At 66.2% G+C, this 25,665-nt stretch overlaps 4 protein-coding genes across 10 annotated transcripts; all 4 read left to right on the top strand.

Annotated features, from left to right (window-relative positions):
- The first annotated feature begins 556 nt into the window (after positions 1–556).
- MAN2A2 (mannosidase alpha class 2A member 2) lies at positions 557–8,492 on the top strand. Of its 6 annotated transcripts, XM_057422670.1 has the most exons (23): positions 559–819; positions 945–1,034; positions 1,152–1,199; positions 1,323–1,467; positions 1,577–1,748; positions 2,152–2,279; positions 2,358–2,531; positions 2,841–3,027; positions 3,099–3,276; positions 3,370–3,572; positions 3,877–4,059; positions 4,548–4,662; positions 4,823–4,890; positions 5,030–5,195; positions 5,459–5,695; positions 5,782–5,904; positions 6,041–6,155; positions 6,250–6,383; positions 6,491–6,632; positions 6,802–6,935; positions 7,491–7,685; positions 7,756–7,869; positions 8,250–8,492. In XM_057422670.1, the coding sequence occupies exons 1-23, from the start codon at positions 688–690 to the stop codon at positions 8,400–8,402; spliced, it is 3,336 nt and encodes a 1,111-aa protein (XP_057278653.1). In that variant the 5' UTR covers positions 559–687; the 3' UTR covers positions 8,403–8,492. The 6 variants fall into 6 exon arrangements, with proteins under 6 accessions (XP_057278654.1, XP_057278655.1, XP_057278653.1 ...); XM_057422669.1 differs by having other exon boundaries at positions 945–1,199; positions 7,759–7,869; XM_057422667.1 differs by having other exon boundaries at positions 945–1,199.
- Positions 8,493–8,573: 81 nt separating this feature from the next.
- On the top strand, positions 8,574–10,950 carry LOC130606418 (protein shisa-like-1). The gene is made up of 3 exons (XM_057422735.1): positions 8,574–9,762; positions 10,333–10,546; positions 10,734–10,950. Exons 1-3 carry the CDS (start codon positions 9,696–9,698, stop codon positions 10,948–10,950), a joined length of 498 nt encoding a protein of 165 aa, XP_057278718.1. The 5' UTR covers positions 8,574–9,695.
- Positions 10,951–12,880: 1,930 nt separating this feature from the next.
- UNC45A (unc-45 myosin chaperone A) lies at positions 12,881–18,321 on the top strand. 2 transcript variants are annotated; one of them, XR_008973969.1, is made up of 18 exons: positions 12,881–13,072; positions 13,183–13,358; positions 13,450–13,542; positions 13,706–13,873; positions 14,128–14,296; positions 14,463–14,633; positions 14,730–14,901; positions 15,108–15,408; positions 15,511–15,605; positions 15,669–15,810; positions 15,988–16,128; positions 16,295–16,422; positions 16,609–16,675; positions 16,804–16,917; positions 17,303–17,418; positions 17,523–17,637; positions 17,714–17,868; positions 18,020–18,150. XR_008973969.1 is itself a non-coding variant. In XM_057422698.1 (18 exons), the coding sequence occupies exons 2-18, from the start codon at positions 13,347–13,349 to the stop codon at positions 18,278–18,280; spliced, it is 2,424 nt and encodes an 807-aa protein (XP_057278681.1). In that variant the 5' UTR covers positions 12,885–13,072; positions 13,183–13,346; the 3' UTR covers positions 18,281–18,321. The 2 variants fall into 2 exon arrangements, 1 of the variants encoding a protein (XP_057278681.1); XM_057422698.1 differs by having other exon boundaries at positions 12,885–13,072; positions 17,523–17,640; positions 17,713–17,868; positions 18,020–18,321.
- Positions 18,322–18,588: 267 nt separating this feature from the next.
- Positions 18,589–25,257, top strand: RCCD1 (RCC1 domain containing 1). The gene is made up of 7 exons (XM_057422717.1): positions 18,589–18,755; positions 19,193–19,529; positions 23,556–23,677; positions 23,773–23,877; positions 23,945–24,097; positions 24,171–24,200; positions 24,899–25,257. Exons 1-7 carry the CDS (start codon positions 18,599–18,601, stop codon positions 25,204–25,206), a joined length of 1,212 nt encoding a protein of 403 aa, XP_057278700.1. The 5' UTR covers positions 18,589–18,598; the 3' UTR covers positions 25,207–25,257.
- Positions 25,258–25,665: the final 408 nt, after the last annotated feature.

Below are 25,665 nucleotides of genomic sequence, written 5' to 3'. Positions count from 1 at the left end.
CGGTCCCGGCGGGGTCAGTGCTCGGCAGCACGGCGCAGGCAGCGCTGCCCCAGGCGCTAGGGGCCCTCCCCGCTGCGCTGCCGGCGGAGCCGCCTCCCTCGGGGCCGGGGCCGGGGCCGGGCCCGGGGCCGGGCGGGCGGAGCTGCGGGCGGGGCCTGGCCCATCCCGGCCGCGGCGGCTGCGGGCCCGGGGCGGGCGATGTGAGGACCCGGGGCCGGCCGCGGAGCCTCCCAGGGTAAGAGCGGAGCGGCCGCGCAGCCCCCTCGTGCCGGCGCTGGCGCGGAGGCCCCGGGCTGCCCAGCCCAGCCCGGCTCGGCTCGGCTCAGCGGCGCCGCGGCCTGCGCCGGCCCCGTCCTTGGCCCCGTCCCGTGCCCCGGCCCCAGCCCCGCGGCGGCCCCAGCCCGGGCTGTAAATACCGGGTCCGGATTAAGCGAAGTAGGGCGCGGGGGGGGGGGGGGGGGGGGGGGGGGGCGAGGGGGAAGGTGTCGGCGGGGGCCAGGTTGTGCAGGGCACGGGCACGGGCACCATCGCCGCGGCAGGGCTCAGCCGGGTCCGCGGAGCAGCAGGCAGCGTCCCGGCCCGGTCTGTCCCGGCCCCTGTCCCCGGAGCCCCGTCCTGCCTCCGGCCGCGCTGGCAGAGGCACCGTCCCGTCTGCCCCGCTGCAGGTCCGTCCCTGCGGCCCTCGGGATGAAGCTGAAGAAGCAGGTGACGGTGTGCGGAGCTGCCATCTTCTGCGTGGCCGTCTTCTCCCTCTACCTGATGCTGGACCGGGTGCAGCACGACCCCGCTCGCCACCAGAGCGGAGGCAACTTCCCCAGGGTGAGCGGTGGGGCCGGGGCTGGCGGGGGCCAGGGCTCCTTCCCTGCTGCTGTCAGTGACACGGGGGCCGGGACGCACCTGGCAGAGGGCACCCGAGGCTCTCACCGCGGTGTCTGTGTCTCCAGAGCCAGATCTCGGTGCTGCAGAACCGCATTGAGCAGCTGGAGCAGCTGCTGGAGGAGAACCACGAGATCATCAGCCACATCAAAGACTCGGTGCTAGAGCTGACAGCCCATGCGGAGGGGCAGCCGGCGCTACCCCACCACACATCCAATGGCTCCTGGGTGCTGCCTCCCGAGAGCCGCCCGAGCTTCCTCTCCGTCTCCCCACAGGACTGCCAGTTTGCCCTGGGGAGCAAGGGCCAGAGCCCAGACCTGCAGGTGAGGGCCCATCTCTGCTAGCACGAGGGTGTCCACACCACGGGGTCCAGGGGCTCCTGGCCCTACGCAGTTGGGTGTCTCTCAATCCAGTGTCCGCCCTGAGCCCTGTCTCCCCCCTGGCAGATGCTGGCTGTGTACTCCCTGCTGCCCTTTGACAACCAGGATGGCGGTGTGTGGAAGCAGGGCTTTGACATCACCTACGAGCCCAACGAGTGGGATGCTGAGCCCCTGCAGGTGTTTGTGGTGCCGCACTCCCACAACGACCCTGGTGAGCAGCCGGTGAAGGTGGGCAGGGCTGGGGAAGGGCCAGCGTTGCCACACACTGCTGGTGGGGAAGGGCTGGGCCCCGCGCAGTGACCCCCAACCTGTGCTGGCAGGCTGGATCAAGACCTTCGACAAGTACTACTACGACCAGACGCAGCACATCCTCAACAGCATGGTGCTGAAGATGCAGGAGGACCCACGCCGGCGCTTCATCTGGTCCGAGATCTCTTTCTTTTCCAAGTGGTGGGATAACATCAGTGCCCAGAAGCGGGCTGTGGTGCGGAGGTAGGGCTGCACGGCCTCTGCCCAGAGGCAGGGTGCTGTAACCCTGAGCATGCGAGCACTGCTGCAGAACCTGAGCAGTGCCAGCTGGAGAGACCTGGAGAGCAGGGTTGTGCAGTGGGAGAGAGCCCCCTTGTCAGCCCCCTGTTCCAGGAGGGCTGGAGATGGAGGACAGAGGGGACAGGGCCTGTGGGGTACAGCAGAGGATGTTGGTTTGTGTGGGGATGAGCTCTGGCTCGGGCCTTGGTCAGTGTATTGCTGTGGAAGAATGTCTGTCTGCCTGTCTGTCTGTGTGTGTGGGGACAGTGGGGCACAGCAGCCAGTGGTAGTGGGGCTGCAGGAGGGCCCCAAGCTCACCGCAGGGCTCAGCCTGGAGCTGATGCCACATTGTGTGTCCCCCTTGCAGGCTGGTTGGCAACGGGCAGCTGGAGATGGTGACGGGTGGCTGGGTGATGCCTGATGAGGCCAATTCCCACTACTTTGCCATGATCGACCAGCTCATCGAGGGGCACCAGTGGCTGGAGAAGAACATTGGTGAGAGCAGGGCAGGGTGCTGGGCTGGAGGGGCAGAGGGCCGGCCGGTGTGGGGCTGAAGGGTCTCTGTGCCCCCAGGTGTGACGCCGCGGTCAGGCTGGGCCGTGGACCCCTTTGGGCACAGCTCCACCATGCCCTACCTGCTGAAGCGCTCCAACCTGACGGGCATGCTCATCCAGCGTGTGCACTACGCCATCAAGAAGCACTTTGCTGCCACCCAGAACCTGGAGTTCATGTGGAGACAGACGTGGGGTGAGGGGCTGCTGGGGAGTGATGGTAGAGGGGGGGCCCTGCTGGGGTGGGTGGCAGCAGGGAACAGTTTCCAACTGTTTTCCCATGCGGATGGAGAGCTGAGCACCGGGAGGCGATGTCTCTGCTCTGCAGCGGTTTTGCCCTGCGGAACAACCCCAGGGTGACTCCCAGACTGCGCCCGTGCAGGCTGCTGTGCTCTCTGGGCTCCGAGCAGTGAGCCTGTGTGCCGTGTCTGTACCACCACAGCAGCTGTGTCTGGGAGACAAAGGGAGAGCCGTTGCTGTTGCTCATCTGTCCTTGGTCCTGCAGATACAGACTCCAGCACTGACATCTTCTGCCACATGATGCCCTTCTACAGCTACGACGTACCCCACACCTGTGGGCCAGACCCCAAGATCTGCTGCCAGTTTGACTTCAAGCGCTTGCCGGGTGGCCGGATCAACTGCCCGTGGAAGGTGCCTCCCCGAGCCATCACCGAGGCCAACGTGGCAGAGCGGTGAGTGCTGCAGGGCAGGGGAAGTGGCTCTGAGCCCACGAGCCAGCTTCACAACCTGGCCCCCATGGCAGAGCCCAGCTCTTGCTGGACCAGTACCGCAAGAAGTCCAAGCTGTACCGCAGCAAGGTGCTGCTGGTGCCCCTGGGAGATGACTTCCGCTACGACAAGCCGCAGGAGTGGGATGCCCAGTTCCTCAACTACCAGCGCATCTTTGACTTCCTCAACTCCCAGCCCAACCTGCACGTCCAGGTTCGCAGTGCTGGGAGGGGTGGTGGGAGCCCCCAGCTGCAGGAGCCGTGGTGGTTCCCTGTCGTGCTGAGGGCTGCATGTGCTGTCCTGCAGGCGCAGTTTGGGACTCTCTCTGACTACTTTGATGCCCTGTACAAGAAGGTGGGCATCGTGCCGGGGATGAAGCCGCCGGGGTTCCCGGTGCTGAGTGGGGATTTCTTCTCTTATGCGGACCGGGAGGATCACTACTGGACGGGCTACTACACCTCCCGGCCTTTCTACAAGAGCCTGGACCGGGTGCTGGAGGCCCATCTCCGGTGAGGGGGAGCAGGCAGGGCTCCGGGGCAGGGGCTGGGTGCAGGGGGTGTGGGCAAGGGTTGGCCAGGCAGCACTGGGAGCCCTGGGAGCCCCTGGTCTGCACCAGAGCCACCAACGTGCTGGGGGTGGCTCAGGCATGGTCAAGGGAGTGCCAAACGTTCATCCTGCCCCAGGGCAACGTGTACCACCCTGGCTTGTCCTCCTGGGGCCAAGGCCCCCTGCATGGAGCACACAGGCTGGACTGGCCGCTCCTCCTCTCAGGGGGCCAGGGCAGGGACGCTCAGAGCCTCTGTCCCTGCGCAGGGGCGCAGAGATCCTGTTCAGCCTGGCGCTCGCCCATGCCCGCCGCGCTGGTGCTGACGGCACGTATCCACTCTCTGACTATGCGCTGCTGAGCAATGCCCGCCGCAACCTGGCCCTCTTCCAGCACCACGATGCCATCACCGGTACCGCCAAGGAGGCTGTGGCTGTTGACTACGGAGTCCGGTGCGTGAGGGGGACGGGGCGCAGCCGGAGGGGCCTGTCTCAGGTGGGGGTTGGTGTGCACAGGGCTGGGAGCAGGGTGTGGGGTATGAGCTCCTCTCCTGCCGGAGGTGGCTAAAGGGGGTACAGGAAACCTGGAGAGGGGTTTGGCCAAGGGCCTTTAGGGGCAGGCCAAGGGGAATGGCTCGAACCTGCCGGAGGGGAGACTGAGCTGAGCTCTTAGGCAGAAGCTCTTCCCTGTGAGGGTGCTGAGGCGCTGGCACAGGGTGCCCAGAGAAGCTGTGGCTGCCCCATCCCTGGCAGTGCTCAAGGGCAGGTTGGACACAGGGGCTTGGAGCAAGCTGCTCCAGTGGAAGGGGTCCCTGCTCATGTCAGGGGTTGGAGCTGGGTGGGCTTTAAGGTTCCTTCCAACCCAAGCCAGTCTGCGTTTGTGTTGTGGGGATGCTGGGAGATGGGAGGACGGTCTGTGTGGCTCACTGCCTGTGTCCCAGGCTGCTCCACTCCCTCACGAACCTCAAGCACATCATCATCAACGCTGCACATTACCTTGTGCTGGGGGACAAGGACACCTACCACCACGACCCTGCTGCTCCCTTCCTCAGCATGGTGAGCAGCCCCCTGGCCCCTAGCTCCTGTGCCCCAGCTCACGGGACCATGCTGGGGAAGTGATCCCTGTGCCCCTGGGGAGCACAGCCCTGCCTGCCCACCCAGTGGGGACCCAGGGGCAGGGTGAGTGCACCCCAGCGCTGACCGCTCCTCTCCCCAGGATGACACGCGCCCCAGCCAGGACTCCCTCCCTGAGAGAACAGTGGTCAAAGTGGACGTCTCACCCCGGTAGGGTCTGCGCCTTGCTCTGCAGGCTGTGGGGAGGCACTGAATGGGTGCCTGGGATGTTGTGAAGAGTGGGTGGGTGGTGTGGGGCACCTGGGATGCTGTGGGGCTGGGGTGGCCATCCCTGTGTGCCGCTCCACAGGTTCCTGGTGGTGTTCAACCCGCTGGAGCAGGAGCGCCTGAGCGTGGTGCGGGTGCTGGTGAACTCCCCGCACGTGCGGGTGCTCTCCGAGGAGGGGCAGCCCCTGCCTGCCCAGCTCAGCGCACACTGGGGCTCCGACACTGACACAGTGCCCGACATCTACCAGGTATGGGGTGCCCCAGAGCCCTGCTCACCCCCACCCTCATCCTGCATAGCCCGTGTGTGCCAGCCCCCCATCCTGCACGGTGACCCCATAGCTCTGTGGCACCACGTGTCCCTGCACCACAGCACGAGCTCCGCTGCTCACGAGCCCTCAGTCCCCCCATGCCAACCCCCCCAGCAGAGGCTCCCCAGGTGCGGGCCAGGTCTTTGCCCAGCCCACAGCCCGCGTGTCCCATGGCGCCGGCTCACGGCCCCGTGCCCCCGCAGGTGTCTGTCCTGGCCCGCCTGCCCGCACTGGGGCTGCGAGTGCTGCAGCTGCACAAGTCCTTCGAGGGCCACGCCGCGCTCCAGTCCTCCGTGCGCCTCTACCTGCCCGGCCTCAACCTGCCCATGCGCAGGCAGGAGCCGGTGCCCGTGCACGTGCTCCCGGCCGGCGCCGAGGACGTCTGCCTGGAGAACCAGCACCTGCGGGCCTGCTTCTCCGGACGCTCGGGCCTGCTGCAGGCGAGTGCAGGGCCGTGCCGGGGCCAAGGGGCACAGCACTGCCCCGTGCGCAGAGCGCTCACCCTGTGCCGGCTCACACCCCGCAGAGCATCCGCCGAGCTGGGGAGGAGCGGGAGCAGAGGGTGAGCAGCGAGTTCCTCGTCTATGGCACCAGGGCCTCCAAGGACAAAAGCGGAGCCTACCTCTTCCTGCCTGACGGCGAGGCCAAGGTACAGAGGGCACCTCTGTGAGCCGTTTGGCAACCACATGGGAGTCCTGCAGGCAGCAGCCACATGGGAGTCCTGCAGGCAGCAGCCACATGGGAGTCCTGCAGGCAGCAGCCTCAGCGCAGCTCTTTCCCCCCAGCCCTATGCCCCCAATGACCTCCCAGTGGTGCGGGTGACGGAGGGACCCCTCTTCTCTGAGGTCGCCAGCTACTACCAGCATGTCCAGACTGTGGTGCGGCTTTACAACGTCCCAGGTGAGACAGTGTGAGGCCGTGTAGGGAGGCTGGTGGCCCAAGGGTGCTGGGCAATGCTGCCTGTGGGGCTCAGCCCCTCATTGCCTGTCCCCAGGGGTGGAGGGGCTGTCCCTGGACGTATCTTGTCTGGTGGACATCCGTGACCAGATCAACATGGAGCTGGCCCTGCGCTTCAGCACTGACATCGACAGTGAAGACACCTTCTTCACGGACCTCAATGGCTTCCAGGTATGGGGCGGCCCGGCGAGGGAAGGCCACTGCCCACAGGGGGACAGTGCCCTGGCACCGGGCATGGCCAGAGCCACCTCCAGGCACTGAGCTCTGCCCTGCGGCAGATCCAGCCCCGCAGGTACCAGCGGAAGCTGCCGCTCCAGGCCAACTTCTACCCCATGCCCACCATGGCCTACATCCAGGACAGGCAGAGCCGCCTGACGCTGCACACAGCCCAGGCCCTGGGCGTCTCCAGCCTCGGCAGTGGTGAGGCGGCCATGGGGCTGTGCCTTGGGGGCTGCCCTGGCAGAGGGTGCTGGGGAGGAGGCTGCTGCGGGCTGGGCACAGGCAGCCCTGGCCCTGCTGCCTCCGGGGCGCCCCAGCCGGGCCATGGCCGGTTCCTGCTAAAGCCCATGCTGGGACCCGCTCCCTGCAGGCCAGCTCGAGGTCATCCTGGACCGGCGCCTCATACAGGATGACAACCGGGGCCTGGGCCAGGGGCTGAAGGACAACAAGCGGACATGCAACCGGTTCCGCATCCTCCTGGAGCGCCGCACCGCTGCCAGCCAGGTGCATGGGCTGCGGCTGCAGAGCGGGGCTGGGTGTGCTGCGCCCAGCCCTGCTCTGGGATGGAGCAGGGTCTCATCCCCTGCTGCTCCATGGCCCTCCCAGCCATCATACTGGCACTGCATGGAGGGACACGGGGAGGTTGGGACCATGCAGCGGGGTCCCTGTGGAGCCGCAGTGCCCTCATAATCAGGGTGTTCTTGTCCCATCCCCTCACTGCTCCTTGTGCATGCGCCACATCACCCACTCAGAGCTCCAGCTTCTTTTCCACGCTGGCCTCCATGTTTAAAGCCTTGGGCTTCCCCGGCGCCAGGACTGGCAGCCCAGAGGTAACGGCCGGCCTGGCCCCGCTGTCTCTCCTTGTCTCGTGCAGTAGCTGCTAGCACAACCCTAGCCAGGTCTGTGGCCTGGCCACTGCTGCTGGGGAGGGTGCTCGTGCCCAGGTGGGAGCAGCTCTGGGTGCCCGCTGCTGGCCACTGCTGCTGCAGGGGCTGTGTCGAGGCTGTGCCTGGCCCCGCAGCTCCCCTGGCTGGCGCTGAGCCCTGTGCTCTCTGGCAGGCACAGGACGGGCGCCCGATCAGCTTCCCCTCGCTGCTCAGCCACATCACGTCCGTGCACCTGAATGCCGAGGCCCTGGTCATGCCCGTGGCCCAGGAGAAGCCGGCCCCACCACCCCTGCGCTCCTTCACGCCCCTTTCCACCACCCTCCCCTGCGACTTCCACATCCTTAACCTGCGAATGCTGCAGGCAGAGGTGAGCTGTGCTCCGGGGCGGGGCTTGTACCCACTGTCCCCAGCATCACGCCTCATCCCTGGCTCCCCAGCAGGATGAATCGCTGCCCTCGGCAGAGGCAGCCCTGATCCTGCACCGCAAAGGCTTTGACTGCAGCCTGGAGGCCAAGAACCTGGGGTTTAACTGTACCACCAGCCAGGGCAAGGTAGGACCAGGCTGATGCCTCCACATGCTGCTGGGTCAGAGCCAGGCTGGGGTCCCAGGCTGGCCTGCTGCATCCTCTGCTCATGCAGGAGGGGGCCCAGGTCCCTCAGCACCATTGTCGCACAGTGGCTGCTCAAGAGTGCCAGTGCAGCCCTGCTCTGGCCCTTGCACAGGCACAGCTGGAGGATGTTGGGTCTGGAACCTTCCATGAGCCCTGCATCCCAATGCAGTCCATCCTGTAAGGAAGGGCAGAGCCCGGGGTGGGTCATTGTGGTGCCCTGGGTGGGGGGGAGGGGGGCACAAACCGACTGCTGTCACACGTGCATGGTGCTTCACTGCCGGGCGCCGCAACCCACCCGCCCTTCTCCCTCCTCTCCGTAGCTGGCGCTGGGCAGCCTGTTCCAGGGGCTGGAGGTGGGCTCCCTGCAGCCCACCTCGCTGACGTTGATGTACCCCCTGGGCACGGCCTCCAACAGCACCAACATCCACCTGGACCCCATGGAAATCGCCACTTTCCGCATCCGCCTGGGGTAGCGCCTCCCGGAGCAGGAGGGGAGCAGCGCGGCAGCACCGGCACGGCTCGCAGGGGCCGGGCCGGCAGCCCCGGGCGGGCGCTGGGCAGGAGGTGCCGGGTTGCAGACGCTGCTGCCCTCTCATTTCTCCGCCCTGTGCTCTCAGGCGGGTGTCAGAGGTGACGGGCTGCGCATCGAGGCCACGGGCTCTGCAGTACCGGCACGATGGGCACGGCTGCCCTGCTGCCCCCACACGGCTGCAACCGCGGGGCCCTGGGGCAGGGCCCGTCCGTGCCGGGCTCCCCCAGCTCCCGGGGCAGCGCGGTGGGGCCAGAGCTGCTGGCCACGGAGGTGCTGTGGACTGGAGATGGAGCTCACTGGAGCTTGTGGGAAACATGAGGCTGTTTCCAAGGGCTCTGGTCTGTGTCTGGTTCGTGGTTCTCTAGCTGGTTGCAGGGGAGGGTGGGCACAGTGCGCTGTCGGGAGATGCTCTGGTGCCCGAAGAGCCTGGCCACTGGTCTGCAGTGTCCCAGGGGCTGCGGGAAGCCACGTCACCAGGAGCATCCTCCCGGTTGCTGTGGGGACACAGGGGCTGCTGCACTCCTCGGGCCCCTCTGGGGCTCATTACTGCTGAGGGGAGCCCAGGGAGAGTCGGGCGAGGACGTGGTGCTGGATAAGCTCTGTCTTGGTTTCCCGCACAGCCTCCAGCATAGCCCACAAACCATAGCCCATGGGCACAGCCCTGAGGATGAGCAGAGAGCATGGACCAGTGCAGATGGACCCCGGCAGCTCAGCCCCTTGCATCCTTGGCCAGCCAGGCATGGGGCAAGACCCGGGCCTGGTGCATAGCTTGTGCTGGGGAGCAGGGGAGCACAGCCCTACCCTGGCACAGTGTGCTGCCGGGGCTGTGCCGGAGCCTGGCTAATGGCACGGCTGGCGGGGGGCCAGACTGCGGCACAGGGTCTGCCGGGGCTGGGCTGTGGAGGGGCTGCAGCACAGCCTGCCATGGTCCAGCCTCACCTGCCGCTCTCGCCTGCAGCACCGGGATCCCCAGCCAGGCTGAGGTGCCCAGCCGGCACCCATGGCCCCAGTGCCCGATGTGGAAGGTGCCTCCTGTCTGCTCTTGGCCCCCGAGAAGCTCATTAGTGATGCTCCCGCCTCCCGCCCTGGTCCCTGTGGAACGGGCATCGAGTGCAGGAGGCTCTAATGGCTCCAAGTGGCTCTTGATGGGCCGTGATGGAGGCGGGAGAGGAGGGGCTGTGGTTTCTGCCTTCCCCGGAGCCAGACCTGCTGCTGCTCAGGGTCAGCCGGGAAGATGCTGGGTGGGCTCCTGCTCCGGCTGCTCCTTGCCATGGCGCTGTGCCCCGGCCTCTGCGGGACAGGTACAGCCCCGCTCCCTGAACGCCTCCTCCCCATCCCTGCTGGGGCCGTGCCCCTTGAGGGCTGCTCTCGCCAGCCCGTGCTGGAGCCTGGGTCTGTGCCGGGGTGCAGGAATCCGCACTGGGGGGGTTGGTGGTGGGGTTGGCCCCTGCACAGCACAACTGTGGGGCGAGAAGAGCTGACCCCACGCTGTGGGGTGGTGGGGACAGGAGGGGATCAGCACGGGGAGACCGGAGCTGACCTGGGCCTTTCCCCTCCCATCTGCCGCCATCACCCCCCTCACCCACGTTTGCCCCTGCCAGGGTCAGGGCGAGCACCAGAGAGCACGGCACACACGAGGCAGTGCCTGGTGAGACCGTTCTCAGCTGCGACCTGAGCCCAGCCCAGGGCTGAGCCGGGGGCTCCCATGGGGCCGGGGCGCTCCCAGCCCAGCCCAACCCAGCTCTGGAAGGGTCACATCGCTGGAGCTGCCACCAGCACGGTGCCGGCTGCCGGCACCCCGACCCCCTCAGGGCAGGGGGGAGCCTTTGCCGCACCCGCAGCGGGACCTGAGCCGTGGCTCCTCACTGCAGGCTCGGTGCAGAACCTGCACCTCTGCGAGGGCTACGCGGGCCCCGACGGCCGCTACCACCCCGGCTTCTACTGCCCGCGGCTGACAGACCCTGCCGGGCACCGCTACTGCTGCCGCCCCGGCCCGCGCACGCTCAAGTCCTGCTGCTCCCAGGGAGCCCTGGAGGCCCTCACCGGGGTGAACCTCTCCAGCCTGGCCACCCCCGACCTCCTCCGGTGAGCAGGGCTGTGTGGACCGGGGCCGGGGGCAGCGTGGGCCCTGGGCTCCCCATGGTGGCTGGCACATGGGTCTGCCCCGCCAGCCTGGAACCCAGAGCCGGCCCCAGCCGTGCCCTCCCACCACGGGGTGCCGCTGTGCTGGTGGGGCCATGCCTGCCCTGTCCTGAGGTGCCCCCTCCTGCAGAAACCCCCTGGCGCTGCCCTTCGTGGGGCTCTACGGGCTCCTCATCCTCCTCCTCATGGCCATCGACCTCGTCCATTTCTACCGCACCCGGCACTGCCGCCTCGGCCGCCTCCGGCCCCTTGGCCGCCGCCTGCCCAGCAGCCTCCCGGGGGGGCACCGGCTCCGGTCCCGCACCCCGCAGCCCCGCGGCAGCGGGGCTCCCGGGCGGGGCTGCTGAGGGGGGTGGGAGGGGTTGCGGGGGGAGGGCTTCTGGGGTGCGGGGGGGGGGGGGGTGAGGGACACACGCCCCCCTCCCCCCCACCACACACACACAAACACACACACACACCCCCAACACACACACACACCCCCCAACACACACACACACCCCCCAACACACACACACACCCCCCAACACACACACACACACACACACACACACACACCTCAACACACACACACCCCCCCCAACACACACACCCACACCCCAACACCCACACCCCCTCACACACACACACTCAACACACACATACACCCCCACACCCACCCACCCACCCCACACACACACACACATACACACACATACACACCCACACACACACACACACACACACACACACACACACAGACACACACACACACACACACACACATACACACACACACACACACACACACACACACACACACACACACACACACACCACACACACACACACACACACACACACACACACACACCCCCACACCCACCCACCCACCCCCCAACACACACATACACCCCCCCAACACACACACACACACACACACCCCCCACACACCACCCCACCCCCCCCCCCCCCCCCCACACCCCCCCCCACACACACACCCCCCACGAGGTCGCACGTGGTCGGTACCGGCACCGCCGGGCCGCGGGGGGGCGCTACATCCTCCTCCCGCCCCCCCCCCGCCCCATCCCCGTCCCGTGACACGGGAGGTGGCGTCCGCGTTCCCCGGGCGATCGGCAGAGACGTCACGGGCGCGATGGAGGCGGTGGCGGTGGGAGCGCGGGACGGGAACCGGGACGGGAACGGAAGGGGATGGGAACAAGACGGAGCGGGGACGGGAGGGGACAGGATGGGATGGGATGGAACGGGAACGAGACGGGAGGGGAGGGGACAGGATGGGATGGAACGGGAACGGGAGGAGAGGGGAACGAGACGGGACGGGACAGGTGGGATGGAACGGGAACGAGACGGGACGGGAGGGAACAAGACAGATAGCACGGGGGCAGGACCGGGCGGAACGGGACTGCGGCTGGCTGCTGTGGGGGGCGGCTGTACCGGGGGGGGTTGGAAGGGAGCAGCGCCGGAGGGCCCGGCTGCCGGTGCCCGGTGCGATGGCGGCCGGCGCCCAGGGCCCGTCCGGGGACAGGCGGTGGTAGCGGGGCCGTGTCCCGGGGCTGCCGCCCTTGCGGAGCCGGTGCCGCGCCCGTGCCCCGGCGCGCCCGTCCCAGCCGGTGCCCGTCGGCAGGTGACGGCGGGGCAGCTGCGGGAGCGGGGCAACGCGCAGTTCCAGGCGGGGGACCACGCCGCTGCCCTCGCCGCCTACACCGAGGCGCTGAGCCTGTGCGAGGCCGGGCCGGAGCGGGCCGTGCTGCACCGCAACCGCGCCGCCTGCTACCTGAAGCTGGTGAGAGCGCGGCGGGCGCGGCACCGGGCGCTGCGGGGACCTGCCCGGCCGCCCCAGCCTGTCGGGGCTGCCCGGCCCCTCCGCCCTCGTCGGCGCCTCCTCCCGCCGGAGGAAGGCCCTGGCGGTCCCAGGCTGGGTGCCCGGGTGTCCGGGCAGGGCACTGCCTGGCGTGCTCTCTGCTCACCTTTCCTCCCGGCCCTCCCTGCTGTCCCGGGCTGCCCCGCATCCCGGGTGGGCTCTCGGGGCCAGGACGGGGTGCTCCTGTCCATGCCTGTGCTGGGTGTGTGCTCCGGGCTGCTCTGCCCACAGTCACAGCATCTCTGATCTCCCACTGTGGGACTGTCTCTGAGGCAGGAGGGAAGCACAAGGAACTTCAGGGGCTCTAGTGGACCAGGAGCACTTGAGAACCATCGGGGGCCATAGGGCTACTTGGGAACCCCATGAGGGTTGTGTCTGGGGAAGGATATGATGTCCTGCTGGGCTGGCTCACTGTCCCCTGGACTCTGTTCCCATCTTCCAAATTCACAATCCTTTCCCAGCTCTCCTCTGTAAAGCCGTGGGTGCTGCCCCTGCCCACACCAGGCCAGACTGAGCGAGGGCTCACGGGCAGCGCATCGGGCATTTTCCTCTCGCTGATTCTCTGTCTCTGCAGGAGGACTACGCCAAGGCGGAGGCTGACGCGTCTAAAGGTACTGTCGGTGGTGGCTAGCAGGCGACCGGCCCCTGTGCACTGCCTGCGTGGGCACTGGGGAGCAGGAGCAGCCCGGGGCCTTTGCGAAGGACCCCCCTCTCCCTGCAGCCATCGAAGCGGACGGCCGGGACGTGAAGGCGCTGTTCCGCCGCAGCCAGGCGCTGCAGAAGCTGGGCCGCCTGGACCAGGCTGTCAGTGACCTGCAGCGGTGCCTGAGCCTGGAGCCCAAGAACAAGGCCTTCCAGGAGGCCCTGCGCGCCCTGGGCAGCAGCATGCATGAGAAGGTGAGCGGGGAGGCAGCGTGGGGGCTGCCCCATGGATGGGTGGGCTGAGGGAGACGGTGAGGGCTGAACTGCTCTTTCTGCTCTGTCTCAGATGAAAACCATGTCCTGCACGGACTCAAAGGTAGAGCAGATGTTCCAGATCTTGCTGGATTTTGAAGAAAATGATGCGGACAAGAAGCAAAAGGTTTGAGCTCTGGGGAGCGGAGGCTTGGCTGAAAGGCGAGGGGGGGGAGGAAGGGGTTGGCTGAATGCTGCTGGGTTGAGGATGGGCTTCCCACCATCACAGCGTGCTCCCTGGGGAATGCTCTGTTGGGTGGCTGCCTTCAGACACGACTCTCTCTTCCCAGGCTGCGCAGAACCTGATCGTGCTGGCGCGAGAGGAGGCCGGAGCAGAGAAGATCTTCCAAAGTGATGGTGTGCGGCTGCTGACGCAGCTGCTCGACACGGCCAAGGCTGACCTGATGCTGGCGGCCCTGCGCACGCTGGTGGGGCTGTGCTCCGGGCACCGCTCCCGGGTAGGTCCTACCATAGCTCAGCTCTCGTGTGTGACAGGGGAAATGGGTGCCGGGGAGGCTGCGGAGTGTGACAGGCAGGGGAGTGTCACTGGCCTCTGCCTCCAGCCCTGCCGAGCACAGGAGCTCTGGGCTGTCACCTGCCAGGCCTGAGGTTGTGAGAGCCTTGTTGTAACTTGGAACTGTCCCAGTGAGGTGCTGGGAAGCACCATGGCTTCCCCCAGGTCTCCAGCTGACACCTGTGCTGGTACTTGCAGACCACAGCCATCCTGGCGGAGCTGGGGGCCCCTCGCCTCTCGGCGGTGCTGGGTGTGGAGCACGAGCAGGTTTCCCTGGCTGCCTGCAACCTTCTGCACGTGATGTTCGACTCCCTGAAGGAGGGGCTGCAGAAGGACTTCCGTGGCAAGGAGGACGCGGTGGTGCTGGGTGAGTGCTGCCTGCTGCAGAGCCAGGGCTCTGGCCCAGGGTTAATGTGAGGTTGAGCTGGAATTCGGGAGCCCTTGGTCATGGCAGCATCTCCTGCCAGCCCTGCCATGGTAGGGTGAGGGCTGTGCTGGGGGTGCTCACTGCTGGGCACTGTCTCTTCTGGAAGATTCCTCCAAGGACCTGAAACTGCTGATCAAGCACCTCCTGGAGCTGCTAGCTCTGGAAGGGGCCTCTGCGCACGGCCGGGACAATGCCCTCAACCTGCTCATCAAGGTCGTGCCCAGGAAGTCACCAAAGGAGACCAACAACAGCATGAGCCTGTGGGTGATCGACCAGGGTGAGCAGAGGAGCCCGCAGCGTCCCGCCAGGCTTCGCACCCCTTTGCCTCGGGGTGCCTGCCAGCGCTGAGGTGTGTGTCCTCGCCTTCTCCTAGGCCTGAAGAAGATCCTGGAGGTGGGAAGCACAGTGTGTGGCAGCCCGGGCAGCCTGCCCGTGACGGAGAACACTCGGATGAGCGCCTCGGTGCTGCTGAGCAAACTTTACGATGACCTGAAATGTGATGCTGAGAGGGAAAACTTCCACCACTTGTGCAAGGACTACGTGAGGTGAGCCTGGGCGTCCCCGGGGCAAATGGGGCTTGGTCGCATGCAGCAGCACCCCTACACCAAACGTTTTTGCTCTCAGTGGTAAAAGCAGGTTGTAAGTTCCACCAGTGACCGGCTGTGCTGGGTTCAGCAGCTGGGGCTGTGTGTGGCCGGAGGCAGTGGGATGCATCAGCCTTACCCCCCCCCCCGGTGTTCTCGCTGCACAGGAGCTGGTTCGAGGGGCAGGAGCTGGTGGGGAAGCTGCGGGCCATCCAGACAGTGTCGTGCCTGCTGCAGGGCCCCTCGGACGCTGGGAACAGGGTGCTGGAGCTGGAGGGGATCATGGACGGCATCCTGTCCCTCTGCGCCTCGGTGCGCGAGGCCCACCAGCTGGTAGCGGTGGAGGCGCTGATCCACGCTGCCGACAAGGCCAAGCGCGCTTCCTTCATCACCGCCAACGGCGTCAGCCTGCTCAAGGAAATCTACAAGCACAGCGAGAGGGACAGCATCCGCATCCGGGCGCTGGTGGTGAGCACCCCGTGGCTGCTGCTGGCTGCGGCTGCAGGGCCTGGGTCCGCAGCGCTGTGCCCCCGGTGCCGCGGGGCTCACGGGCGCTGCTCCTGGCTGCAGGGGCTCTGCAAGCTGGGCTCTGCCGGAGGCACCGACTTCAGCATGAAGCAGTTTGCCGAGGGCTCCACGCTGAAGCTGGCCAAGCAGTGCCGCAAGTGAGTAGGGGGGCAGGGAGTGGGGGGCGGGGGGGCCGCAGCCGCGCTCACGGCCCCTTGCAGGTGGCTCTGCAACGAGGCAATGGACGTGGGCACACGGCGCTGGGCTGTGGAGGGCCTGGCCTACCTCACCTTCGACGCCGACGTCAAGGAGGAGTTTGTGGAGGACAAGGCGGCGATGCAGGCCATGTTCCAGCTGGCCAAGGTGCGTGCCGGCGCTGCGGAGGGCTCCCTGCGCTGCGGAAACGTGCTCCGGGGTGGTGGGGCTCACGCTCGGGGGCTGGGGAGTGTGGAAGCGGCGTGTGGTGCTGGGTGGGCTCGAGGCCTGTCCTGTCCTGTCCTCTCCATGGTGGGTGTGATGGGCGCCCTGTTACCCCTGCAGTCGGAGGACAGGAGCGTGCTCTACGCTGTCGCCTCCACCCTGGTGAACTGCACCAACAGCTACGACCATGAGGAGCCAGACCCCCAGATGCTGGAGCTGGCCAAGTATGCCAAGCAGCACATCCCAGAGCAGCACCCCAAGGTGGGCAGGGCACGGCGCGTCTCGGGAGCACGCAGTGGGGCAGATCCCGGCATCCTGAGGGGGACAGGGTGTCCCTGAGGCCTTCAGGGGTGAGGCTGGGGACCTCGCAGAGGATGGCAGCAGGTGAGTGGCAGCGAGCTGAGCGCTGACCCTGCCTCTGGGCCAGGACAAGCCCGACTTTGTGAAGCGCCGGGTGCGGAAGCTGCTGACGGCTGGGGTGGTGTCGGCTCTGGCCTGCATGGTGAAGAGTGAGAACCCGGCGCTCACCAACTCCTGCCGGGAGCTGATCTCCAGGTATGGGCGAGCTGGGGGGTGGCAGAGAGGGAGCTGGGTCCAGAGGCTGCTGGTGTCCTGCTGCAGCCTCCTGTGCCTGTGGGCAATGCAAGCTCCTGGGAGAAGAAAGGGGACGTCTGTGGTCTGGTGCAGCCTGTGCCCGCTGCGGGTGTCTGGGTGCTCCAGCTGCTCCCGCTCTGCCCCCAGAGTGTTCCTGGCGCTGGTGGAGGAGGCGGAGGACCGGGGCGGTGTGGTTGCGCAGGGAGGAGGCAAGGTGAGGGTCAGCCCTGCTGTGCTGCAGCCTGTGGTGGGCTCTGGGCAGGGCTGGCTCTGCAGCGGGGGGCACCGTGCTGGGGCCGTGATGAACCAGCTGCAGCACTGCTGCTCTGCCTCTGCCTGCAGGCTCTCATCCCGCTGTCCCTGGAGGGCACCGAGGTGGGGCAGACCAAGGCAGCGCAGGCCCTGGCGAAGATCACCATCACCTCCAACCCAGAGATGGCCTTCCCTGGAGAGCGGGTGAGCGTGGGCTGGGGCTGGGGCTGCTGGGCAGGGGCCCTGTGTGGGCAGGCGGTGGGAGCAGGGCCACAGCAGGGGCTCATGTGGGAGCAGCAGTGGGCCTGGGCTTTTGGCTCAGCCCACTGGGAAAGGGCTCAGCAGCTCCAGGGCTGTTGATCCAAGGTGGGATCTGCACTGTCGTAACTGCTGGAATGGCTTTATCCTTCCCTGGGGAGCAGGAGGTGGAAGACCCTGGTGTTGCCCACAAAGTCCTGATGGCCTAGGCCTGACCATGGGAGCAGCTGTGCCCTCAGGCTGGGCTCAAGGCTCCCCCTGGTACCCCTAGTTCCACGGGCACAGCCCCGGTCCCTTGCTCAGGGTTTGAGCCCTGCGCTGCTCTCCACAGATCTATGAGGTGGTCCGGCCCCTGGTGAGTCTTCTGCACCTTCAGCGCACAGGCCTGGAGAACTTCGAGGGGCTGATGGCATTGACCAACCTGGCTGGCATCAGCGAGAGGCTGCGGTAGGGGCAGTGGAGCTGGGCTGAGCCTAGGGGGTGGCGGGGGCCTGTCCATCCCGGCAGTGTGCTGCCCTGGGCCGGGAGCGCTCACGATTGCCCTGCTGCAGGCAGAAGATCCTGAAGGAGAAGGCTGTGCCCATGATCGAGGGGTACATGTTTGAGGAGCACGAGCTGATCCGGCTGGCTGCAACGGAATGCATGTGCAACATGGCCATGAGCAGGGAGGTGAGGGCCGGGCCGGGTGTCCGCTGGGCTCCTGGTCTCCCACATCCCACCCACCCTCCTCCTCCTCCGCAGGTGCAGGAGCTGTTCCTGGCTGAGGACAGTGACCGGCTGAAGCTGATGGTGCTGTACAGCGGGGAGGAGGACGAGAAGCTGCGTCGGGCGGCCTCGGGAACGCTGGCCATGCTGACGGCCCTGCACCCCCCCATCTGCAAGCGGATCCCCCAGGTGGTGAGTGCCCCGCGGTGGGCTGGGGGACCCGGGGAGCACCGGTGACCCATGTTTCCTCCCCTGGGAGCCAGGACAGCCTGTCCTGCCCCGAGCCTGACCGAGCACTGGCGGGGTGCGGGGGGCAGTGCTGAGGGCTCCTGCCGCCCTGCAGACAGTGCACTGGCTGGAGATCCTGCAGGCGCTGCTGCTGAGCACCAGCGTGGAGCTGCAGCACCGCGGGGCCGTGGTGGTGATGAACATGGTGGCGGCTGGGCGGGAGGTGGCTGAGCAGCTCATGGCCAGCGAGGTGCTGGAGATCCTCTCGGTGCTGGCCAAGGACAAGGAGAAGCCGCGCGTGGCGCAGGCGGCCAAGGAGAGCCTGGCTCAGGCCGTGGCTTACGGCCTCATCAAGCCCAACCCGGAGCAGTCCTGATGCCCGGGGCTGCCCGCACTCGCTGCCGCACGCGCTGCTCCGGGGCGTCCCGCACCTGGCCGGTGCCCCGGGGCGAGGGGAGGACGATGGGGATCACCGCCGCCTTTGCCACCGTCTGCCTTAACCGGGAGGACCGGCCAGGCGCGGGCCCCCGCGCGGCTGAGCCCGGCACGGCGGCAGGTCCGCCCGGTGACACCGCACTAAAGCTGCTCTTGGACCACGGCCCGGCCTCTGTCCCTCCCTCCGCCGCCGCGCCGCCCCCGGTGCCGCCTCCCGGTACCGCCCCCCGGTACCTCCGCCTCCCCCCCGACTCCTGCAATGGCGGCTCCGCGCTGCTCGTGGCTCGTCTTCGGTTTCAGCACGGAGGAGGCTGCGGGGGAGCCGAGCCCGGGCCTTGGCCCGCGGCGGCTGGAGCCGGGCCCGGGGGGGATCCGCCGCGTGTGGCCCGCCTGGAGCTACGTGGTCGTGGAGACCGGTGAGCGCCCGCCCGGTGCTGCCCCCGGCCCGCCCGCTTCCTCCCCGTGCCGGTCCCCTCGGTCTGTCCTGATCCCGGGCCCCCGGGAGGGACCCTCCACCTCCCATGGCGCCGGCTCCCCGGGGTTTCCCGTTCCCCGTTGCCTCCGCGGTGCCGGATGCACGGGACGGATCCCCCGTCCCCCTGCGGCGCCAGTCCGTCCGGGATGTCCCTGTCCTCACTCCCAGCCCCGGTACCCCGAGGATGCTGCTCTACCCCCCCGAGCCCCGGGATGCCCTCCTGCCCTATGGGATGCTCCCTTCTCCCCAGTACCGCTGATACCCCGGGATGCCCCCCTCTCCGGTCCCCCCGCTCCGGTCCCCCGAGGTTCTGCTCCCACTCCCCCGGGCTGACCCCGTTCCCCGGCCCCGGTTCCCCCTGACGTCCCGGTCCCGCAGGCGCGGGGCTGGAGGTGCGGAGCGCGGGGCGGCGGCGGCGGCTGCGGGGCTGGTGCGAGGCGCTGCCCTCCGAGACCCACCTGGTGCTGCGGGGCGCGACGGCGGCGCGGGCCTGGCGGAGGGGTGCGGGGCTCCGGGCGCCCTCCTGGAGCCGGGCCCTGCCGCGGGGCCCCCCCTGGCACCCGCTGCCGCTGCTGCCCGGGGGCTTCGCGACGCCGCGGCCGCCGTTCTACAGCGCCCTGCCCGCGGGGCTGCGCGCCCGGCGGCTGGCGCTCGGCAGCGAGCACGTCCTGGTGCTGGGTGCCAGCGGGGAGCTCCACGCGTGGGGCGGCGGCAGGTGAGCGCGGGAGGGTGCGGGGGGCGGCTTCCACCCTGTGGGAACCGTGCGAGGGATGGGGGGGTGCGGGGGGGCTATGGGGATGCAGGGAGGGATACGGAGGTGCAGGTGGAATACGAGAGTGCAAGGGGGATATGGGGGTGCAGGAGAAGGGAGGCAGCACAGGCAAAAGGTACGTGGTACGTGGGTCTGAGGTTAAGGACGTAGGGGCTGGGGGAAAGCTGGGGCAGGGATGCATGTGGGGATGGATGCTGAGTGCATTACCCCATGATGGGGAGGTGCAACAGGGATGATGGGGGGCTTACAGGAAGGACTGTGGGGGTGTAGGTGAGAGGATGTTGGTGTTGGGGTCACTCACCTCAGGGTCTGAGCCGCCAGTAGCTGTAGGCACAAAACAAACGGGTTCAGGTTTCTGTAGTGTGGACTCATCAAGGGGCTAAAATAATCCAGTAAAGTGCTGACACGACCAGTAGTGTAACTGAGGAGCGAACATCACTCGTGGCTTTGTGGTCCTATTGCTGTCCCTGGTGCTACACATAATTACTGAGCTAGGATTAATAACTTTGAAGTCATTTCAGTTACATACAACTACTGTTGAGTTACAGCACTTCCCTCCCTCCTGCACTGAGGGTGAGTTTGCAGGTCTGTCCTCGGTGCTAGGGATGGGGCGTGGGTGCCTCAGGGATGAAGATGGGGGTGCAGCTGTGTCCCAATACTGGGGCTCAAGCCTGTCCCCCCATTTCGGCTCTCTCACACCATGTCTTTAGGCCAGTAGCATGATGGAGGGACTGGTGTGTTGTCCCAGGTGCTTGCTGTTCGTTGTTTGTCCCGGTTTTGCTGCCGGGCACATAACCCTTCTACCTGGTCTTGCAGCGCTGCTCCTGCACTGCCCGGCACTGTACATGCAGGGTGGTGGCAGGTATTCTCCTTATGGGGTGTGGTACCGAGTGTAACACAGCTGGAGGTTTGGGGTCTGCCCCATCAGCCTGTCACACAGTGATGTGCAGTTTGCAGCTCACTTGCAGCCCCCAGGTTTTTATTCTATAATGCACTTTCCTGGGCCTGCCTCTCTTCTAGTCTCAGGTTCTCTGGGTGCTGTGGGGTTGCTTCACCTTCACTGGGTGCCCAGCTGAGGTTGTTGGTCCATCAGCTCAGCACAAACATCTCCTTCCCAGGGGCAAAGGATGGCCAGGAACTGCATCTGTGCCTCACCTCATCCTTCACAGCGCAGGGCTCAGCTCCTAAAGGGGCTACAAGAAACCTGGAGAGGGGCCTGGGACAAGGGCCTGTAGGGACAGGCCAAGGGGAATGGCTTTAACCAGCCCGAGGGGAGACTGAGATGAGCTCTTAGGCAGAAGCTCTTCCCTGTGAGGGTGCTGAGGCGCTGGCACAGGGTGCCCAGAGAAGCTGTGGCTGCCCCATCCCTGGCAGTGCTCGAGGCCAGGTTGGACACAGGGGCTTGGAGCAAGCTGCTCCAGTGGAAGGGGTCCCTGCCCATGGCAGGGGTTGGAGCTGGAGGAGCTTTAAGGTCCCTTCCAACCCAAAGCAGGCTGGGGTTGTGTGGTTCTATGATCCCTCTCTTCCTGCTCCACAAAAACCCCAACTGTTTGTTTCTGCAATGGAGGTTGGTGCTGTTTGTCAACACTTCAGTGCAGGGTTCCTCTGCTACAGCCCCACAGGAGGGGAGTAAACCCCTTGGGAAAAGCGTCCAACCCGTTCCACTTGCCCCCAGTTGCACTTGGATGCGGTGAACAGTTTGGGGGCTGTGTCTGCACATGTGGCCCCATGTCCACTGTTTTCCCAGCAGAGGAGGGCATGGCTCCAGCCCATCCTGCCCCTCTATCCAGCGATTCCTGCTGCTGCCGTTGCTCCGAGGCCGAGCTGTGGGTGTGCATTTGCCAGCACGGTGCTGCTTCCTGCCCGTGCTGTGGGCAGGAACGCTGTGTCACAGTGGGTGACAGGATCTGTTAGCTGTTCACATTCACAGGGTGGAACATGCTTTCTTTGCTACTTGTGGAATACACAGAACCCACACATCCCCCCTAACCCCCAGCAGGCGGTCGCAGGCAGCAGAGCTGCCCGTCACCCTCCCGTGGTGTTCCCCACTGGCTCGGGAGCGTTTGCTTTTGGTGACTGGGGCTTGGCCTGCAGCTCCTCATGGCAAACATCATGCTCAGTTTAAAGCAGCGGCTGTTGCAGTTGCGGACACTGCGTTGTCTCCTTCCTGCTTTCCCTTCAGAGGAAAGGATTCCACACTTGTGAGCGGGTGTTCTAGGATTGTTTTGAAAAGCTGAATGCCGTGGTTAAGCTTTGCTTATTTGGCAAGGCTGAGAATCCTCTCACATGTCCCGATGCCGTGTAACAGCCCCTCAGTAACAGCCCCTCTGGGTAACAGCACCTCTGGGTAACAGCTCCTCAGTAACAGCCCCTCAGTAACAGCCCCTCTGGGTAACAGCACCTCTGGGTAACAGCCCCTCAGTAACAGCCCCTCAGTAACAGCCCCTCTGGGTAACAGCACCTCTGGGTAACAGCCCCTCAGTAACAGCCCCTCTGGGTAACAGCTCCTCAGTAACAGCCCCTCAGTAACAGCCCCTCTGGGTAACAGCACCTCTGGGTAACAGCCCCTCTGGGTAACAGCCCCTCTGGGTAACAGCTCCTCAGTAACAGCCCCTCAGTAACAGCCCCTCTGGGTAACAGCACCTCTGGGTAACAGCCCCTCTGGGTAACAGCACCTCTGGGTAACAGCTCCTCAGTAACAGCCCCTCAGTAACAGCCCCTCTGGGTAACAGCACCTCTGGGTAACAGCCCCTCAGTAACAGCCCCTCTGGGTAACAGCTCCTCAGTAACAGCCCCTCAGTAACAGCCCCTCTGGGTAACAGCTCCTCAGTAACAGCCCCTCAGTAACAGCCCCTCTGGGTAACAGCACCTCTGGGTAACAGCCCCTCAGTAACAGCCCCTCTGGGTAACAGCTCCTCAGTAACAGCCCCTCAGTAACAGCCCCTCTGGGTAACAGCACCCCCTCTGGGTAACAGCACCTCTGGGTAACAGCCCCTCAGTAACAGCCCCTCTGGGTAACAGCACCTCTGGGTAACAGCTCCTCAGTAACAGCCCCTCAGTAACAGCCCCTCTGGGTAACAGCACCTCTGGGTAACAGCTCCTCAGTAACAGCTCCTCAGTAACAGCCCCTCTGGGTAACAGCCCCTTGGTAACAGCCGTTGGCTAGCCCTGCTCAAGCCTTCATAGTCCCTTTCCCTTTTCAGTCAGGGAGCGCCTGGAACCCCTTCCCCTCTGCTGCCAGCCCTTTGCTGCCTGCTGGCTGTGGGTCTCAGCCATGCCAGGAGGTCCAGCCCGGTGCATCTTTGCCATTCCCATGAAGCAAAGGGAGAAGCCTTTCCAGCATCATGGCATCAGCAGGGTTTTGGCATCCTGTCCTGCCACTGACGCTCCCCAGGGCCACATTCGTGTGCTGAATGGGGCTGAGCTGTTTATTTTACTTTCACAGCCGCATCCAGCTCTTTCTGCTCTGGGAGCAGCTCTGACAACTGAAGCCCCTGGTGTGTTCTGTCCCCCTTGCTCACCACCAGCCCAGTCTGTAACTGGGCTCTCAGGATGCTGATCCTTGTGCTGGGCAGCACCAGCCTGCCCGGTGCCAGGAGCTGCAGGCACAGTGTCCCATCCCAGTCCCGGCGTGCAGCTTGCACTATGGGGACACCGCGCTGCCGGTCACTGGCTCAGCACAGCCCGGATGAGCTCAGTGATGGAGAGACCTCCTCGTGAGCACATTTACCAGTTCAGAGCAGTGCCGTTGGCCGCAGCAGCGGTACAGCAGTGCAGACCTGTCTCAGGCACGGTGCTGCAAGCAGGGGCCGTGAGCCCCCACCAGCCCCATTGGGATATGGCCACGATGGGGGCCCCAGGGGACCGGGGCTGGCGGCAGCAGGGTTCAGGACCGTGGGCTCACGGTGGGGCCGGGAGCTGAGGGCTGTGGGGGGGGTGGGTCCTGTCTGTGTCCGTGTGTTCCCGCAGGCACGGGCAGCTCGGGCACGGGACGCTGGAGTCGGAGGCGCAGCCGCGGCTGGTGGAGGCGCTGGCCGGGGTGCCCATGGGGGCCGTGGCAGCGGGCGGGTGGCATTCGGCCAGCGTCAGCGGTGAGGGGCTGCGGCCTGCAGGGCCCCGGTGTGGGAGCCCCTGAGCAGCAGAGGGGCGCTCAGGGCTGAGCCTGACTGCTCCCCCCTCCCCGCAGAGGCAGGAGACCTCTACATGTGGGGCTGGAACGAGTCGGGGCAGTTGGCTCTGCCCTGCAAGGCGTTGGCTGAGGAGCGGGCACAGGGCGAGGACGCGGGAGCAGGTGAGGGTGCTGCCGAGGGTGCTGCTGGGTGCGGGCTGCGGCGCCAGCTGAAGGTCGGCACTTGCAGGGGCTGCGGCGCTGAGCCCGTGCCAGGAGCAGCCGGCGGCCGAGCCCGCCACGTTCATCTCCATCCAGGCACTGCCGGCGCTGCTGGACCTGCCGCAGGAGGCCGAGGTCAGCGAGGTCAGCTGCGGGTCCCGGCACACGGCCGCTGTCACACGTGAGTGCCGGGGCAGGGGGGCTGCGGGTCCCGTGCTGCGGGCACCGGGTGACGGTCACTGTCCTGGCTGCAGGAGGCGGCGAGCTCTACACCTGGGGCTGGGGTAAGCGATGCCTCTGGGACGGTAAAACCCCCCCGGACCAGCTTTTGTTTTGTGCTTCCCTACCATTGACTGCTCTTGGTTCTTAAATGGGCATAAGGAGGACGTGGAGCTGTTGGAGCAAGGCCAGAGGAGGCCACGGAGCTGCTGCGAGGGCTGGAGCAGCTCTGCTCTGGAGCCAGGCTGAGAGAGCTGGGCTGGGGCAGCCTGGAGAAGGCTCCTGAAGGGGAGACCTGAGAGCAGCTCCAGTGCCTGAAGGGGCTGCAGGAAACCTGGAGAGGGGCTTGGGACAAGGGATGTAGGGACAGGCCAAGGGAATGGCTTGAACCTGCCCGAGGGGAGACTGAGATGAGCTCTTAGGCAGAAGCTCTTCCCTGGGAGGGTGCTGAGGCGCTGGCACAGGGTGCCTGGAGAAGCTGTGGCTGCCCCATCCCTGGCAGTGTTTGAGGCCAGGTCGGACACAGGGGCTTGGAGCAAGCTGCTCCAGTGGAAGGGGTCCCTGCCCGTGGCAGGGGCTGGAGCTGGAGGAGCTTTGAGGTCCCTTCCAACCAGTCTGGGATTTCATTGCCACGAGGTTTCAGAGCAGAGCACTTGTGCTCCCTCCCAGAGCCACTTGTACCGGATGCTCTCACATTCCCTCCCCCAAGCACCCTCAGGGGCAGAGGCCCCAGGGCCACACATGGCCCCACTGCCGTCTGCAGGTAAATACGGGCAGCTGGGACACGGGGACGAGGCCAGCTCCGACCGGCCCCGGCGCATCGAGCACCTGGTGACCGAGGGGCTGCGGGCGGAGGCAGTGGTGTGCGGGCCCTGGACCACCTATGTCTGCGTGCGGGAGCCCCCGGCCCCCCCCAGCACCCCGGCTGCCTGCGGTGAGGACCCCACTGCTGCTGGAACCAGCCCTGGCCCCACTCTGCCATCAGCCTCCCAGGACCGGACCTGCACGGACTCAGTCCCCCAGGAGCTGAACTCGGAGCCTGAAGCGGGGCTGCAGGTGCACAGGGGCTGAAGCCAAGCCCAGGCTGGGCTGGAGGTATTTATTACATCTGCTTTTATAGAATGGCTGTGGTGGTGTTTGTGCTGTGTCCAAAGGATGGCTCCAGCTTAACCCTGAGCCCACCGCTCCCCCCCAGCCACACACACACATACACACACACATTTATTATTCCAATGAACAGTATATACAGTTACAGAGCAAGGAGACAGAACCTGGAGAATAAATAACAGTGAGTGGGGGACTGTAGTGATAACAAGGTGCAAATTAGTCATGATCAGGGACAGGCACATCTGCACAGAGCTTCCTTAGCAAAGGTGCAACCAGGCCCCACGGCTGTGCTGGGCCCAGGTCCGTGCTGTCCCCAGCCCAGGGGAGGCAGTGCAGAGCTCACCCTGGGGGTTGGCCAAGCTGCCCCCTCCTGTGCACAGGGACCAAAGCCTCGTCCCTGTCCCACCGCAGCTCCCCTCTGCT

This window comes from Pezoporus wallicus, unplaced genomic scaffold (genome assembly GCF_028554395.1).
Source record: "Pezoporus wallicus isolate ANWC-B61680 ecotype Strahan unplaced genomic scaffold, APGP_CSIRO_Pwel_v1 contig_13178, whole genome shotgun sequence".
Classification (NCBI taxonomy): domain Eukaryota; kingdom Metazoa; phylum Chordata; class Aves; order Psittaciformes; family Psittacidae; genus Pezoporus; species Pezoporus wallicus.
The sequence above is the reverse complement of the archived record's forward strand: the minus strand, read 5'-3'. Positions and strand labels throughout refer to the sequence as shown.

Bases quoted from the DNA above. Each gene is read 5' to 3' on its own strand.
- RCCD1 (XM_057422717.1), top strand. From the start codon at position 18,599: ATGGCGGCTCCGCGCTGCTCGTGGCTCGTCTTCGGTTTCAGCACGGAG. The intron at 19,530-23,555 runs GTGAGCGCGGGA...GTGTTCCCGCAG, and splicing joins CACGCGTGGGGCGGCGGCAG to GCACGGGCAGCTCGGGCACG. The intron at 24,098-24,170 runs GTGAGTGCCGGG...TCCTGGCTGCAG, and splicing joins GCACACGGCCGCTGTCACAC to GAGGCGGCGAGCTCTACACC.
- MAN2A2 (XM_057422667.1), top strand. From the start codon at position 688: ATGAAGCTGAAGAAGCAGGTGACGGTGTGCGGAGCTGCCATCTTCTGC. The intron at 5,905-6,040 runs GTACAGAGGGCA...CTTTCCCCCCAG, and splicing joins TGCCTGACGGCGAGGCCAAG to CCCTATGCCCCCAATGACCT. The intron at 6,633-6,801 runs GTGAGGCGGCCA...CGCTCCCTGCAG, and splicing joins CGTCTCCAGCCTCGGCAGTG to GCCAGCTCGAGGTCATCCTG.
- UNC45A (XM_057422698.1), top strand. The intron at 13,874-14,127 runs GTAGGTCCTACC...TGGTACTTGCAG, and splicing joins GCTCCGGGCACCGCTCCCGG to ACCACAGCCATCCTGGCGGA. The intron at 16,676-16,803 runs GTGAGGGTCAGC...CTCTGCCTGCAG, and splicing joins TTGCGCAGGGAGGAGGCAAG to GCTCTCATCCCGCTGTCCCT.
- LOC130606418 (XM_057422735.1), top strand. From the start codon at position 9,696: ATGCTGGGTGGGCTCCTGCTCCGGCTGCTCCTTGCCATGGCGCTGTGC. The intron at 9,763-10,332 runs GTACAGCCCCGC...TCCTCACTGCAG, and splicing joins CCCCGGCCTCTGCGGGACAG to GCTCGGTGCAGAACCTGCAC. The intron at 10,547-10,733 runs GTGAGCAGGGCT...CCCCTCCTGCAG, and splicing joins GCCACCCCCGACCTCCTCCG to AAACCCCCTGGCGCTGCCCT.